Here is a 15,845-nt window from a genome sequence, read left to right on the forward strand (position 1 = left end):
TGTTAAAAATGTGCTTTAACGTGATTTGTTTCCTGCTTCTCTGCGTCCGTCGTGCCTCATAGCGTCCGCCTGACCTTTCCTTATTAAGCCCCGCCTGTCTGAAGCCAGGCCAGGCGGGGCTTTGGTCTGCAGGTGAAGTCAGCGTAGTGCCTCATCGACACCCTCAGTGCTGATGTTTAACGTGTGTGTGTGTTAACGTGTTTCCTGCCGGTGCAGTGGTGTGTTCACCTCAAACCTGCTGAGCTAACGTGCCTCCAGATGTCAGTTAGACTTTTCTTTGCTGTCGCTGTGTTAACTTTTTACCTGAAGTTTTATTGAATAGACGATATGTATATTTTTGCAGACAGAAGCTGTTTCTTTGTTTTGTTTCGACTGTAAAGTTTTAACTGTAAATTGCACTAATTGTTTTACAGATGCTTTTAGATGTGACGTTCAGGGTATTATGAATGTTGTACCAACTAAAGCTAAATATATAGAACATATATATATATATATATATATATATATATATATGTTAAATAACGGATTCTTACATGTGTTTAATCAGAATAAACTAAAGACCAACTAAGAACTAAAGACATTCTGGTTTCTGTCTAATTTCTCTTTACACAACATCAGTTTGAGAGAGATTTATAGAAAGTCAGTGAGCGAATCTAAAGTTCTTTCTGATCAGTAACCCGATAATACGTCAGTCTGTCGGTCAGCACTGTCTGAAGACGTAAATCTTTAAAAACTCCACACAAAAATACAAAAACAGCTGCTCGCTGTAGTTTCTATCAGACAAACAGGATGAAATACTGCATCTACAACATTTGAAAAGTCTGGAAGGGCCGCACCGTTATCAAGTTAGGGCCTAACTGGAAGTTAGCTGGTTCGGCCTGTGGAAGTCGACACACTGAATGCTATAACGCTACCAGACGCAGACGCCGACGCAGTGCTTCCTCCGTAGGCTACAGCGCAGACTCGACGCAGAAGTATAAATCACCCTTTAGACCCCTTGGGAAAGGAACCGGGTCTCTAAGATCTAATCTCGATGTCTCAGACTTTGAGGGGCGTTCCTGCAAAGTCTGAGCGGGTTGTTTCACTGTCACATCATCAGGTGCGCAGACTTTGCCTGAGGGAACTGCGCACAGTTCATAGCGTTGTGACATAAAACACGGGGGGGTGGGGCTTAAGCTCTCAATCTACTTGCTTTTTAACAACGCGCCCACTCGAACGGCATTGTTCACATACTTGCTTGAGTACTTTGTGTACTTTGCATGTACCTGGAGGATTGTATGTACCCTCGAGGGGGCAGATCAGGGCCAGATCACCCCTGGTCCACACCAGAATACCCCTAACACACACGCTCTCTGTTTATTAGTCTGTGTAACTTCCACTCTACATTTCCAGCTAAACTGAGGCTTATTGTAATTATTTTTGATCATTCTCTCTGCTCGCCTGCCAGTTTTGCGCAGAGTTCTGCATGCACGCCATGCGGCTAATGCACAACATGGTTCCTCGCGGGTCTATTTCAAGTAGGCTAACTGTTTAAAAACGATATGATATTCTTTGTGTGGTTCATCAATGCTGAGAAAAGATCCAAACAACTCTGCAACAACAGCGGTGGAGCTGGAGTGTTCCTCTTCTGCCGCTGCACACATACATGAGCACTGACCCCCTGTTAACAGTCAGGGTTACTAAAACTTTTATTAAAAGCTTCTTTCTTTTCACATGTTTATTTACAGCATTAAACGTGTTTTTGTTCACTTATTGGGAGAAACCCTGCATTTCTCTGTAAAATCAGACGATGAGCAGCCCCATAGCGCCAAAATGGTACAATCCTCGTTTCGACTGACAGTCCAATCTTCGACTATTCGGGGTCCAGGAGGTTTTCTTCAAAACATCCCGCCATTATTCTCCTTTGTTCAGTCTGCTGCTGACCTTCTGCGGTTTGCAAATCAACTGCTTTACCGCCACCACCGGGGCTGGAGAGTGGAAGAGGAGCTGCTGCAGACAGATCCTGAAATACTGCGCCGATGTGCTGAGATGCATCTTGCACAGCGTTAATTTCTGAAGGCCTGCGCTCCAAAGGAACGCAGGATACGCGTGGCAGCCATCTTGCATACGTGAACGTGCTGTCCTCTTCCTGTTTATAACATTGTGCAGCCTTTTGCACTCAAGTGACGTCATCTGGTGAGTGATTAAGTCTGTGAGGGTTCAGGGTTTAGGGGGGACATTGAGATTGGGCCATTCATTCTGGATCTAAACGTGACCACATGGGAGAAAGACTTCCTGAAGATGTTTGGGTGCAGAACTCCTCACTGTGGATACGTCACGGCCTGAAACAGTTCAAAGTTCTGCACCGTCTTCACTGGCCTTCACCTGGCCGTCCTGCATGTTTCTGTAGTCCTGCCTCAGTGGGACACGTGTTTCTGTGGGAGCTACTCCTTGTTAGAGCCAGACCGATATGGGATTTTTAAGTCCGATACCGACTTCGATATTTGAGGATTTTAAAATCTGATAAGCTGATGCATCACTTGTGACACGAGGGAAGGATCCGACTCGCTGTTTCTTTATTAGTCCCAAATCTGTTTTTGTTATCTGTTATAAACGGCGCTGGCGATTTATCCGCAAGTTATACGGGCCGATAATATCTGCATAGCGGTAAATCTGTCGGGCTCTGCTCCTTGTTTCTTAATTTAATTTAATAATTTATTCTGCTGCTGTTTTACCGTAAAGAATTGGTTTGAGTACTTATTAGGGTTTGTTTGTTTGCTATGCTGGCCTGGATAATAGACTCTTTTTTCCTTTGGAAGATTCATTGCTCAGGTGCCTCGGCAGCTCATATGAGTGCAGGAAATCGATGAATCCAGATTTTCATACACCAGAAAACAGAGCGAATGTTTCAGTCTTTGCTTCATCAGTGGCCTGCAGGCTTCCTCTGCTCAACTGGGAAAACCTCATTTGTGTTCTCCCTTTCACCTTTGGAGAAACTTCGATATAAATAACATAAAGGCTGCGAGAACTTTACGTACACAAGGAGTCCTTTATCTGGAACTTTTCTTAGTGGCCCGACTTGTTATCATGGGACACATTTACACCGGGGACTCAAACAAGCAACTTGACCTCAACGCCAAAGAGCCGTTGACGCAGCAGTCAGAGCGCATACTCAACCGTAGTGATGGTACCCGTCACTTTTGTTGAAAGCATTTGTTAAAAATATTCTAAAAAATATCTTTCAAAGAAATGTTGACTAACAAATGAAACTGCTTTGAGAAAGTTTATCTGCACAATGAAAAGACATGCAATGCAATTTAATGCAAAAAAAACCCAATTTATAACTTATAGTCTGTTTTTATTTTTATATTTTGAACTGTCACCTGAATTTCGTGTCTCTCTTTTTATAAATAAAAACATTTCCACCATAAATTGGTGCAGAAAATTTCTCCGGAATGTTGGAAAGTGTTTAATGCTGAAAAGTTCATCATCACACCCCTAATCTGAGCCCTGATGTCCAACAACTTGGTTATAATTATGATGACTGGATTGTTTTTCAAGTCTTATGTAAAAACAATAAAGTGGATATAAGTCATTTTAAAAAACAGACTCTTTATTTTAAAGACGGCATCATGACCACATACTGATTCCTCACATGGTGGCTCTTAAAGTCACATTTCTAACACGAATGAGCTGATTCTCATGTTTTCATCCCAAACATCTGAAACAAACGTGACTTTGAATGAATGTTATTTTCTTCCTGTCAGGTGTTGAGTGTTTTTCTGACTGGGAGCTCCGGTGTTTGACCAGCAGGGGGCAGAAGGTCAACGACTTACCCCGCACCAAAGATCATCTGTGATGCGGAGAGCGCTCACTCTGATCTCCTCTCTCAGGAACATCTGTTCAGCCCGCTGATGCTCAAGAACAGTTCTGGTCTTTGTACTTAGAAGATGATAAGTGGAGAGTATAAGAAAGTCAAAATCTAAAAATATAATAAATGGTGGTAATGATGAACAGCAATAAATTTACATTATTTCTCTGTTTTTCAGGCCTAAACTTTGTCTTTACTTTCTTTAGTTCTTCTGCAGCAGTGGAAGGAAAGTGGACACATTTCTACAGTGAACACCTTGGAACAGCCTGTTAACACCCTCAGAAGCTTTATGTGTACAATATTATATTTATTATATTTAATATTAATGAAGGCAGACGGAGCAGCTGGACATCGGTTGATCCTACAGTGACGTTGTTGTAAACTTTGGCAGTTTGCTGCTGACTTTGGTTCCATTTAAGGTTTTTCACTTGAACTACTTAAATTTACAGAAGAACTACAAACATGGGGCTGTCCTGAAACGTCTGAGCCGTAGTGTACACTACATGTTACAGTCCGCTACATAATAAACTACTTCTCCCAGAAAATTATTGCAATTACAAATGTTTTGGGATTCTCATGTTTATTTATTTTGTTTGTGTTGGAACAACACACAAAAAAGGGAAACAGAGAAAAAGGCCAAATCTGAGACTTTTCATACAGAACTCCAAAAATGGACTAAATTATTGCCCCCCTCAACTTAATATGTGGAAGCACCCTTTGAAAAACTACCTGCAATCAGTGCGTTTTTTCCGCCTCTGTTCTGGACTTCTGGACCAGCTGCTCCAGGTCTTTCAGGTTTGATGGGTTCCTTCTCCCAGCTGCTGATCTGAGATCTGTGCTTTGGGTCATTGTCCTGCTGTAGGGCCCAGACCCTCTGACGGAGACCCAGCTTTCTGAAACTGGGCCATACATTGGACCCCAGAATTCTTTGGTAGTCTTCAGATTTCATAATGCCATGCACACAGTCAAGGCATCCAGAGCCTGAAGCAGCAAAGCAACGCCACAACCTCCGTGAACCTCCACCACGTTCGACTGCAGGGACCCTGTTCTTTTCTGGGATTTTGTCCTCTGTCTGCAGGACTTTCTCCCAGAAGGATTTTGGCTTCCTCAGCTAGGTTTCTGTGTCAGCAGCGGGGTCCTCCCGGGTCCCTTTTCATTCAGATGGCGACGAAAGGTGCGAGCTGACCCTGCTGGACTCTCTGTCTGCAGGTCAGCCTGAATTTGTTTGGAAGTTGATCGAGGTTCTTCGTCCACTATTCCTTCGTTTTAATCTTTCATCGGTTGTTGTCTTTGGTCCACGTCCAGGCAGATTAGCTGCAGGTCCACGGGCTGCAGACTTCTTCACACACAGGAACATTAAGATCTCTGCAGACGGACTTTGCTTCGCTAAAACGTCCAAATCCTCAGACAACTCTTTTCTCTTCTTTCTTCTGTCCGTGCTCAGTGTGGAACACGACACAAAGGTTGAGTCAAACTTCCTCCATTTGAACTGGTTGTGAGTGTGATTTCTATTTTCAGCACCTGTGAGCTGCTGCAGGTCAGGTTAATTATACATTCAGACAACATCAGATGTTTGAAATACAATTATTTATGACGGTTTTCAAAAGGTGCCACTAATTTAGTCCTGTCCATGTTTGGAGTTCTGTGGAACGTCTCAGATTTGGCTTTTTTTCTCTGCTTTCTTTGTGTTGTTCCGATGCAGACTGTAGACCAGTTTCTGGGTTAAGCAGTGCATTATGTGACACACGCGGGGGATTTTTGACTGTACATAGGCTGTTTTGGAAATATTGTTGCATCTTGTTTCAAGGTGTTGAAATCAAACAATGTGATTTTAAAAAGTGAAATATATGGCAAGCTGTTTTAACAGTTATACCTAAAAAATTTAACGCTATTTTAAAGCTACTAGTACTTATTTATTACTTCATGTTTTACTATTACCAATTGATAAGATACTAGTACTTAATTTGTAGTTATGAGTAACTGTATCATTAGTTACTAGTAACTAATTTTTCCCATTGAAATCTATGAGGCTCAGCAGGTCAGATTTCACTACATTAGTTACTGACAAATAATGAATATTTACTAATAACTATTTCCATTTTACTAGTATCTGTTATTCAGATACAAGTGCTTATTTTGTTCAAACATTACTCTCTTGGAATAGTTTTTAGTGACTACATATTAAGTACTATTCAACTGTTTTTAGTAAAACGGTAATAGTCACCTGTTACTAAAAACAGAGTTAACAAAAAACTAGTGGAATAATTACTAGTAATTTATCAATTAGTTACTGGTAATTATTCCATTAATTACTAGCTAATTACTAACTAAAAAATAAGCACTAGTAACTAATGGAATAGTCACAAATAACAAAAAACGAAGTGCTAGTGTCTAAAACAGGAATAGTTGATATCTGATCTGCAGAGCACCGTTTCAAAATGAGTTTCTAGGTGTACTAGTTATTTAAGTGTTGAAAAGTGGTTTAAGGGCTCAGATTAGGGGTTTGATGAAACACTGTATCCACCAGATGTGATGATGCACATCTGGGGTCACGGGAACAAGACCGGAAGATATTTTAAAACTATTTCTAATAATAGTTGGGGGGGGGGAGCATTAAACACTTAACTTCCTGCATTCTGGAGACATTTTCTGCACCAATTTATGGTGGAAATGTCTTTATTTTTATAAAGGAAACACAAAATTCAGATGGCAGGTGGCAATAATTCAAAATATAAAATGATATGTTTTATATATAATAATAATATAGATTTTATATTAAAAGTTAATTACCTCTGTGTCAGGCTGGCTCTCCTCTCTTAACTCAAAAATAACTGGATTTGTTTTATATTTATATAAAACAAAACAGAATCAAACTCGCGGCTTTACAGAAACCCAAATATCTTGGTATTGTCATTATAAAAGAAATTAAAATAAAAATAAAATTATACAGGAGTAAAATGCAGCAATCAGTAGCTTGTTTGTTTTTTAGCTTAGGTAGCTCAGATCTGTTTCTCTTATATTTACATTGCAATTCTTATTCAACTCTCGTTGTGCAAATAAACCTTTCGTATTGCATTTGTTATTTAACATTTGTTGTTGCAAGAACATCTTTAATAAATGCTCAAAACTAAGTTTTAAAGAGTACCTTTTAAAGGCTTGCCCTAGTAATAAACACATTAATTGTCCTCAGAGTGAGACCTCTGCGCGGCTGGAGGTGAACGTCACAGGGAATTTCCAGTGGGGAAGGAAATCGACTTCAACAACTGAGACTAACTTTGTGTCACCTGCAGGACTTTTGCTGCTCGTTGTCGTGAATAAATGTCGATTTAAAAATAGTTTAGTTATTTAACTGTAATGACGCGGTCGTATCGCGTCATGACGTACTGCTACTAAAGCTCATTTAGGTGTAAATGGATCCGCTGCTTCTGCGAGGACTTGGCGAAATGATGTGCGAAAGTCATCAGGGGTGAAGTGGACTGAGGACCGTCACTCATAGTTCATGTTGAGAATACCGACTTATAACCTGACCTAGCGACCCAGGTAAGAGCTCCTTAACTACCCACACTGTCTATAATAGCTAACGTTAACTAACCTAACTTGATTAGCTGTTTATTAATATTCATTATTATACTTCTGCCATGACTCGTGAGAAAAGCGCGACTGTTGCTTTGTTATGCTACTCACTTCCTCATCAGCCAGGTAACTTTCAGAGCGTCACCACCAAACTCCGTCTTATAAATGGGAACTTTAAGGTTTCTTTCTGGATAGCCAATATAATAATATCTTACATCAGCACTTAAGATACTTATATATATTTATGATAACCCCTGGTAAATTCGGCTTGTATGCACTCTTCGTTATGTCTTTATTTTAGTCGAAGTTAGAACAGCCTCACTCGCTGGATTTCCTACCGCAGTCCACGTTTTCTTGGTGGCAGGAGACCGTGTGGGTGAACAGACAAACCATAGAAGAAGCTGAAACTTTTATTTAAAGTGAATAATATGAATTTTACACTTGCCGAAAACAGCAGTGGACTCGCCTGACTCTCTATATATGTTAAATGAAGTTCTTGAGTTCAAGTCCCCAAAGTGAATAGTGCAGAACCGTTAAACCGGATGATATTTCTCCGGAGTTTCGTGTTACGTTCTCCGCTCCCGAAGCTAGCTCCTACTTAGCTAGGACAGGTAGCGGTTTGCACCGACTCTTTCAGGACATTCTGTGTAACATGAAGCCAACAGTCTGATAGTAACTGTACTGCTGTCGCTGCTGTACAAGTATAATCTGTTAATAACTTATTTTTAAAGCGGTCGGCTTAGTAACATAACAGACAAACAGTCCGGTAGTGCTAGCTGATAGCCAGACAGCTAGCACAGGCGCGTTCATGTGTAACCGGTGCGTGCACGCGCGATGCAAGCAGCAACAAGTGTTTATTAATAAATACTAATTAAGATAATACTTATTTACTGTAAAAATACATTATGCATTGTATAATAAATGCAGAAATGTTGTTATTGAAACTAATTCACCTGATTATTTCCTCCCTTTAGTGTTTCTGTGCTTATAAAAGAAGTGAAATTATAAATGAACAGTAATAAATGTTTTAGTTTAGTGGTTGGTTGCTTAACACACATCGTAGTGATAGTCATTAGACTGTATTTAGGTGTAATGGTTGTGTTTGACCTTTGCAGACACCATGTCTGTCCATGGAGAAGACTACCTTCATAATACTCAGGTAAACTCACCTTTAGCTGTTCTTCATCTGTGTCACAACAACAGTGAAATCTTTAGAACCAAAACAATATCTCATTCTGTCTTTTAGCTTTCAGCCACATCTCTGTCATTATTCAGGAGCCGAAACAAGATATTTTACAACAGTACTGACTTAAACAGTAGTTTGTTTTAGAGCTGCACTGATTCATAGATCAGTTGCCAACTTAAACTTAAATTAGTCTGCAACTATTTTAATAACCGATTAATTGGTTTGAGTCATTATTTTAAGAAAAATTCTCTGATTCCAGCTTCTTAAATGTGAATATTTGCTGGTTTCGTTCCTCCTCTGTGACACTAAACTGAATAAATTTGGGTTGTGGACAAAACAAGACGTTTACGGACGTCATCTTGAGTTTTTGGGAAACACTGGCCGTCATTTTTCACCATTTTCTGACATTTTATAGACCAAATAACTAATCGATTAATCAGGAAAATGATTTTAATAACCGATTAATTGGTTTGAGTCATTATTTTAAGAAAAATTCTCTGATTCCAGCTTCTTAAATGTGAATATTTGCTGGTTTCGTTGCTGGTTTCGTTCCTCCTCTGTGACACTAAACTGAATAAATTTGGGTTGTGGACAAAACAAGACGTTTACGGACGTCATCTTGAGTTTTTGGGAAACACTGGCCGTCATTTTTCACCATTTTCTGACATTTTATAGACCAAATAACTAATCGATTAATCAGGAAAATGATTTTAATAACCGATTAATTGGTTTGAGTCATTATTTTAAGAAAAATTCTCTGATTCCAGCTTCTTAAATGTGAATATTTGCTGGTTTCGTTGCTGGTTTCGTTCCTCCTCTGTGACACTAAACTGAATAAATTTGGGTTGTGGACAAAACAAGACGTTTACGGACGTCATCTTGAGTTTTTGGGAAACACTGGCCGTCATTTTTCACCATTTTCTGACATTTTATAGACCAAATAACTAATCGATTAATCAGGAAAATGATTTTAATAACCGATTAATTGGTTTGAGTCATTATTTTAAGAAAAATTCTCTGATTCCAGCTTCTTAAATGTGAATATTTGCTGGTTTCGTTGCTGGTTTCGTTCCTCCTCTGTGACACTAAACTGAATAAATTTGGGTTGTGGACAAAACAAGACGTTTACGGACGTCATCTTGAGTTTTTGGGAAACACTGGCCGTCATTTTTCACCATTTTCTGACATTTTATAGACCAAATAACTAATCGATTAATCAGGAAAATGATTGAGAGATTAATTGAAATGAAAATAAACATTAGTTGCAGCTCTGGTATGTTTTTGGGTTGTGTTGCTGCAACGATCAGTCCGTTTACTGATGGTGAAAGATAGTTGAATAATTGTTTTTAGTAATTTTTCTAAGTTTCATAAGCTCAGAAAACGTTACCTGGTTCTAGTTTCTGCAGTGTTATGCACGATAGCGCATCTTGTTTATTCCGTATTATTACATTTATAGTTATAAATGTTTACGTCTGGCACCAAAGCAAATTCCTTCTGCGTGTAAAAACAACTTGGCAAAACAGCTGATTCTGATTCTGATGGAACTGGATGTTTTTCACCATTTTATGACATTTTATAGACAAAACTCGAGAAAATCATCAGCAGATAAATCAATAATGAAAATAACCTTTTAGCTGCAGCTACTTTGCTTTTTGTTATCAATACACTGATATAAGAGTTTGTCTTCCCCGTACATATTGGTTAATACTGAAACATTTGTACGCTGAGCTGTTGGCGGAGAGTCTTCACCTCATGTCACTCCGTCAGAATCAGAAATACTTTATTGATCCACCGAGGGGAGATTAGTTTCGTTACAGTTGTTCACGTTGCCAAACGAGGCAATAAAGAAATCATCATTAGTAAAAATCTTGAAAAGATGTGCATTATATTGCATCGTATAACTTAGAAAATAGAAGTGTTAGGATAGGAGTGTGGAAATATGTGCAGTATACTACATTAATGAATCAATAGTAGTAAAAATAAAGAGTACTGATAATGTTGAGAGCCAGGGTGGATTTAAATCCTTCATAATTGCAGTATTGGGACAAATTAAACCAGAATATTGCTAATTAATCAGGTATTAATTTCTTCTTCTTTCAGATTTTTGAGAACATAATGATGGATCCATCGTGGGACTTTACACATTTTGCTGCGATGCCTCAGACGGCGTCCCTGCGGACAGGTGAGAGTCCCACCTTCATACGAAGAGACGTCCTCACTCAGCCGCTGTTTGATTTATCGCCTTGATTTATCTCATCTTAAATCAACAAAAGCCAACAAAGTTTCAGTTTGTCGTTGAAACGTTGAAGAATAAGAAAATACCACAATCCGCTTTACAGCCGCTTGTTTGGCCACTTGTAAAACTGGCCTCAAAGCATGGAGCACTTCCTGGGAGCTCGGAGGAAATGTGACGCTACCCGGCCGACCAGTCCCAGTTCTTGCGGTCTGCGTGGACTCAAATAAACCCGAACATTTACCTGCAGGTGTTCCTGTTTACGCTGCCAGAACTGTGAATGGGAAACGACAGAAGGTTAGAATATACTGTTACGGTGCTAAAGGTCTAGTTGAGTCCGCTCTACAAGCTCTCTGGGATCTCGTGTAGAACTAATAATCTGATAGGAGAGCCAGGAGCTCATCATGGCCAACAGTTAATGAGCATCAGATTAACTGTTAACTGGCTTCACTTCTGTTGTTTACTCAGATTTTGTCTTTATTTCCTGGTTCAGTTCAGTGTTGAGTTGTTTCTGAGGCTTTTCTGTTTCCTCTGTTCTTTATCTCTCTGACATTTTAGACACTAGAGCGGCGGTTTTCAAAGTCTGAGACCGTGTCGGCCTCCCCTCAGGCAAAGCTTAGGAAAAGGTTCCTCCTCACCCCCCTTGAGCCTAGTTCGCTCGATTTGCCGCTCGGCGAGCTCTGTGTTATGTGTGAACTACTCAACGACGCAACAAAACGTGTCCCCGGCACATTTCTGACACATCACCGACGCCAGCCAGATATCTAGCACGCCAAATATGTAGGAGGAGTCGGCCGACTCGACATCCACATCCAGCCAATGAGAGCAGGCGGCTACTTTTTCACTTTCAACACTTTTCACTGACCTGCAGCTCTCTGCAGCTCAGACTGCTGCTACCTGCTGATCCATCCTTTCACCCAGATTCTTTGTCTTTACAATTTCTATCTTTATGATAACAAACAGCTTTTTTGTCTGTAGGTTCGCCTCATTTCCTGTTTCACATTTCACGTGTGTTTTCTCGACTAAACGTGGTTTGGAGACCAGCGTCGGGTGACACAGCCGCTGTCAGCTCCTGTAGCGTGTGACCCCCTGTCACCGATCAGTCACGTCGTGTGAACGCCACGACGACTTCAGCACTCCCGTCATAAGACGGCAAGTTGTGTAGCGTGAACGGCACGGCCGTCGGGCGACGCTGAAGGTCGTGTAGTCTGCAGGAGACGTTAGTTTACTTGCTTTGATTTGCTCAATTCCTGGACGCCTATTGGATCATGATTATGCTGAATTGTCACATAGACACTCGACAAGAGAGACCAAATACAGAATAAAAGGTGTGTCCTCAGGAATTATTAGTATCTGAGTGATAAAGTGGGAAAAACATTAAATTTCTCTCTTTAACACACATTAAAGCTTTTCTATGTGATCCAGATCTGATAACTAATGTAATATTTGTTCACTTCCAGTCACTGAGCCTCCTCTGAAACTGTCTGGAGCTCCGTCTCCTACTTTAGCCACGTTTCCACCAAAAGTACCCCGAACCTTTAGTCCCTGGATCAAATTTTCAAGAAACTAAAAGGCAACTGAAGTTTGATCTGACTGATGCACCGTACAGCGAGCAAAGCTTCCGACAGGCGTCGCTGTGACGTAGGGCTGCTCGATGGTGGCAAAAATCATCATAATCAGGATTATTACGGTCAAGACTGAGATGCATTTATTGAACTTTTAAAGTATTCAGTTAAAATAATATTAGTAACTTCAAACAACATTCAGAGCACGAGGATGACAGCAGCGCATTGTTTGACGGCGACTCAGTGTAACGCTGAAATTGAGCCGTGGCGTTCTGTCGGGAGTAGGGATGAAACGGTTACCAGTTTAATGATAAACCATGGTAAATTTCATGACCGCACAAGTTACCATGATAACCATGTTTGATTACGGCGCTTTAGTAAATACTGTCCAGCATCGACCAACATTAGCAGCAGTCTCCCAGAAGCAGGCATTAATTCTGGCTATTGTCTAATTAGTTGTAAAAGTGTTCCTGCAGGAGAAACGCTGCAGACTCCTCTGTGTTTGTGTCAGCTGTTGGGCTCACTGCAGTTAAGAAAGGGTGCGCTGGATTTATGACACTAGACAAAACGAGTGTCGTTGTGCAAAGAAATACGCCACAATAATCATCTTACCTTGTTTTTATAATCATTGGAAGCCAAAATCTAAATCGTTTAATTGCCCAGCCCTACTGCAACAGCACAGTCAGCATGCCGGAGATTCACGCTGTGATTTATTGGTTTGCAGATTTGGTCACTGGGGGCAAAAGAGACGAGCAGTCGTAGCAAAGAGGATTTAAAATGCTCGACTTAAAGCCGGTACCCTCTATTCAGTCAGAAATGTTCAGCACTGAAAGATCCTGGTTCCTAGTTCCACACATCCAAAGAAGGTTAAAGTCAAGGGCAACTGGACTTGTTCGAAGAGACCAGAGACTTTTTCAGTTCTGAAATGACTGGTAGGGAAAGTCAGTGGTGGCGTAGTGCGGTCCTTTCATCACTTCCCCGGAAACTGAACAAGCGTTACCTCTTGGCCTCAGGGGAAGATTCAGACTTGGCAACGGGTGGCTCTAACGACCATAACGACTTTTGTTACAGTCGTTACGTTAATATTAATTCCACCTGCGGAGATCAGCAGGCAGGTGAGAACGGGAACAGGTGAGCGTCACGTAGTGCCCAGAGAACCTGATCTGGAGAGGGCAGAGGAGAAGAACGGATTTTATATTGTGAGAAATAACAGGAAGTAATGTCTCCCGGTAGTGCGAGCTTCGTAGCGGAGCGTTCAGCTGCTGGTTTATTAATCCAGCGCCTGCTGCATGTGTAAAATACAGCGGCTGATGAGAGGAGAGGTGACTGCTGAAAGTCAAGACGTTGTATTTAAGTTCGTGTTCTGCTTGCTCAACAGTTGTTTAATAAATGGCTATTAAAGCACAGTAGCAGAATATTTGAAACGCTTTTTATTTTTTCATTTATCATTTTGGCGCTGGTGATTTTCCTTTGGTGCTCGCTAAAACCTCTTTGGTGGGCGTCAAAAACTTCTCTATGCAGGAAAAAAAAAAGTTTCCCTACCAGTCAGTCAGAACTGAAGAAGTCCTTTGGATGAGGGCCGAAACGTCTTCTAGTATCTTCAACCAAGTCCGGCTTCCCTCGACCTTCTTTGGGTAGCTATGACCTGGATGACTGAGAACCTTCACAGACGTCTAGTTCCAGCCGTTTTCTGACTGTGTTCCACGCTGGATGTTCTGGGACATAATGTAAATATTTTGCATGAGACACAGAAAGTAAGATTGAACTCCTTTGTGAGGCGTCCAAAGCGTGCGGTAATTCAGAGCCGTGTCCTCCAGGATCTGTAGCGGCCACGGCGCTCGTCACGGCGCGAGGTCACGGCGCGAGGTCACGGCGCGAGGTCACGGCGCGAGGTCACGGCGCGAGGTCACGGCGCGAGGTCAAGCCCAGTGCTACTTGCAGTTTTAACTCCGCTTGAGTCTTTATTTTGTTTTTTGACACTGAGAAGGGAAACCGCTCCTCCCTGGTCACCGCCTCCCACGTTTGATTGACAGCTCATTGATTCTCCATCTGTAGCTGAGAGAAGTGACGTCTGTGTGAAGTCAGTCAACTGCCGGCTGATAAAGACTGAGACGGGTTAAAGCCAGCAAGTGGACTTTGAGTTGTGGGGGGGGGGGTGCCGTCAGACAGTTAGGTCTTTGTTTTGGTTGCACATGTTGACGTGAATGCACACTTTGTTCACCCAAACTGTACAAACAGACGTGACAGTTAAACACTGAAGCCTCCGGGTGTGCGAGGGGCGCTTGGTTTGGTGAACACGATCTGGGGCAGATGTTGTGTTTTGGGTTGAAGCAGCTGTGGTGGATCGTTTCCTGCTCACAGCTTCAGAAAGTTGTTTTCTCTTTGGGAAACGAATGTGATGAAGGCAAAGTGAAAGACGAGTTTCATGACGTGCTGGTGTGGTGAATGTGGGCCGGCGTCTCTGCGAGTCTCACTTCCCTGTTTAGTTTGTGTCTTTGCTCGGACGTGAAGACAGAGCAGTGAGTTGCTGTAGATGTGTAGGATGAGGGGAAAGTGCATCCTCTTCACATTTGCATAAGACTTCAACAGCTTCAGTTGCTCTGTCACCGACAGCAGACGTTTGTGATGGAGGTCAGAGGTCGAGCAGCTGCTGTCCTCCCTCCTGTCTTTCAGCCTACAGGGTTTCAGTACAAGAGGTGTTTCCGAGGATTTAGCCACCCTGCGGTGACTCTTTTAAAAGACTTTTAAAAGTTAAAATCATTAATCTGCATCAGCAGTGTTTTCCCAGTTTAATGTGAGCTTTAGATTAATGTTGATTGGTGGAGAGGTTTCGGGCTCCTCCCCCAAGGAAATGTTATGATTACCAATGACAAATATGTAATTTCACATCATATTGGGCCGTTATTTTCACCATATCTCTGAACAAATAGTTGGAAAACCTAGAACAGATAATAAATAACCAACAGCCAAAGATCAGTCTGCTGGAGGAACGACAACCTTCAGATCTGGGGAAAGTAATCTGGTTGGTTCTGATGCTCCACAGTGATTTTTACAGTGAGGGCACAGCATGTACTTTACTAGCTCTACTTCAAGCACATTTCCCTATTATACTGACAGACTTTTACAGTGTGGTATTAGTACTTTTACTGAAGTAACACTTGTATTTTTACAGTGTGGTATTAGTACTTTTACTGAAGTAACACTTGTATTTTTACAGTGTGGTATTAGTACTTTTACTGAAGTAACACTCGTATTTTTACAGTGTGGTGTTTGTACTTTTACTGAAGTAACACTTGTATTTTTACAGTGTGGTATTAGTACTTTTACTGAAGTAACACTTGTATTTTTACAGTGTGGTATTAGTACTTTTACTGAAGTAACACTCGTATTTTTACAGTGTGGTATTAGTACTTTTACTGAAGTAACACTCGTATTTTT

The 15,845-nt window shown here is 41.2% G+C and overlaps 1 protein-coding gene across 1 annotated transcript in view; it reads left to right on the forward strand.

Annotated features, from left to right (window-relative positions):
* The first annotated feature begins 7,083 nt into the window (after window positions 1-7,083).
* The window catches only part of nfkb1 (nuclear factor of kappa light polypeptide gene enhancer in B-cells 1), a 55,969-nt gene continuing 47,207 nt past the window's right edge, over window positions 7,084-15,845 (forward strand). Inside the window, exons 1-3 of the mRNA XM_046030253.1 lie at window positions 7,084-7,390; window positions 8,539-8,582; window positions 10,710-10,791. Of these exons, the coding sequence (XP_045886209.1) occupies window positions 8,544-8,582; window positions 10,710-10,791 (121 nt within the window). The 5' untranslated portion in view covers window positions 7,084-7,390; window positions 8,539-8,543. The remainder of the gene's footprint in view (window positions 7,391-8,538; window positions 8,583-10,709; window positions 10,792-15,845) is intronic.

Source organism: Micropterus dolomieu, linkage group LG19, assembly GCF_021292245.1.
Source record: "Micropterus dolomieu isolate WLL.071019.BEF.003 ecotype Adirondacks linkage group LG19, ASM2129224v1, whole genome shotgun sequence".
NCBI lineage: Eukaryota > Metazoa > Chordata > Actinopteri > Centrarchiformes > Centrarchidae > Micropterus > Micropterus dolomieu.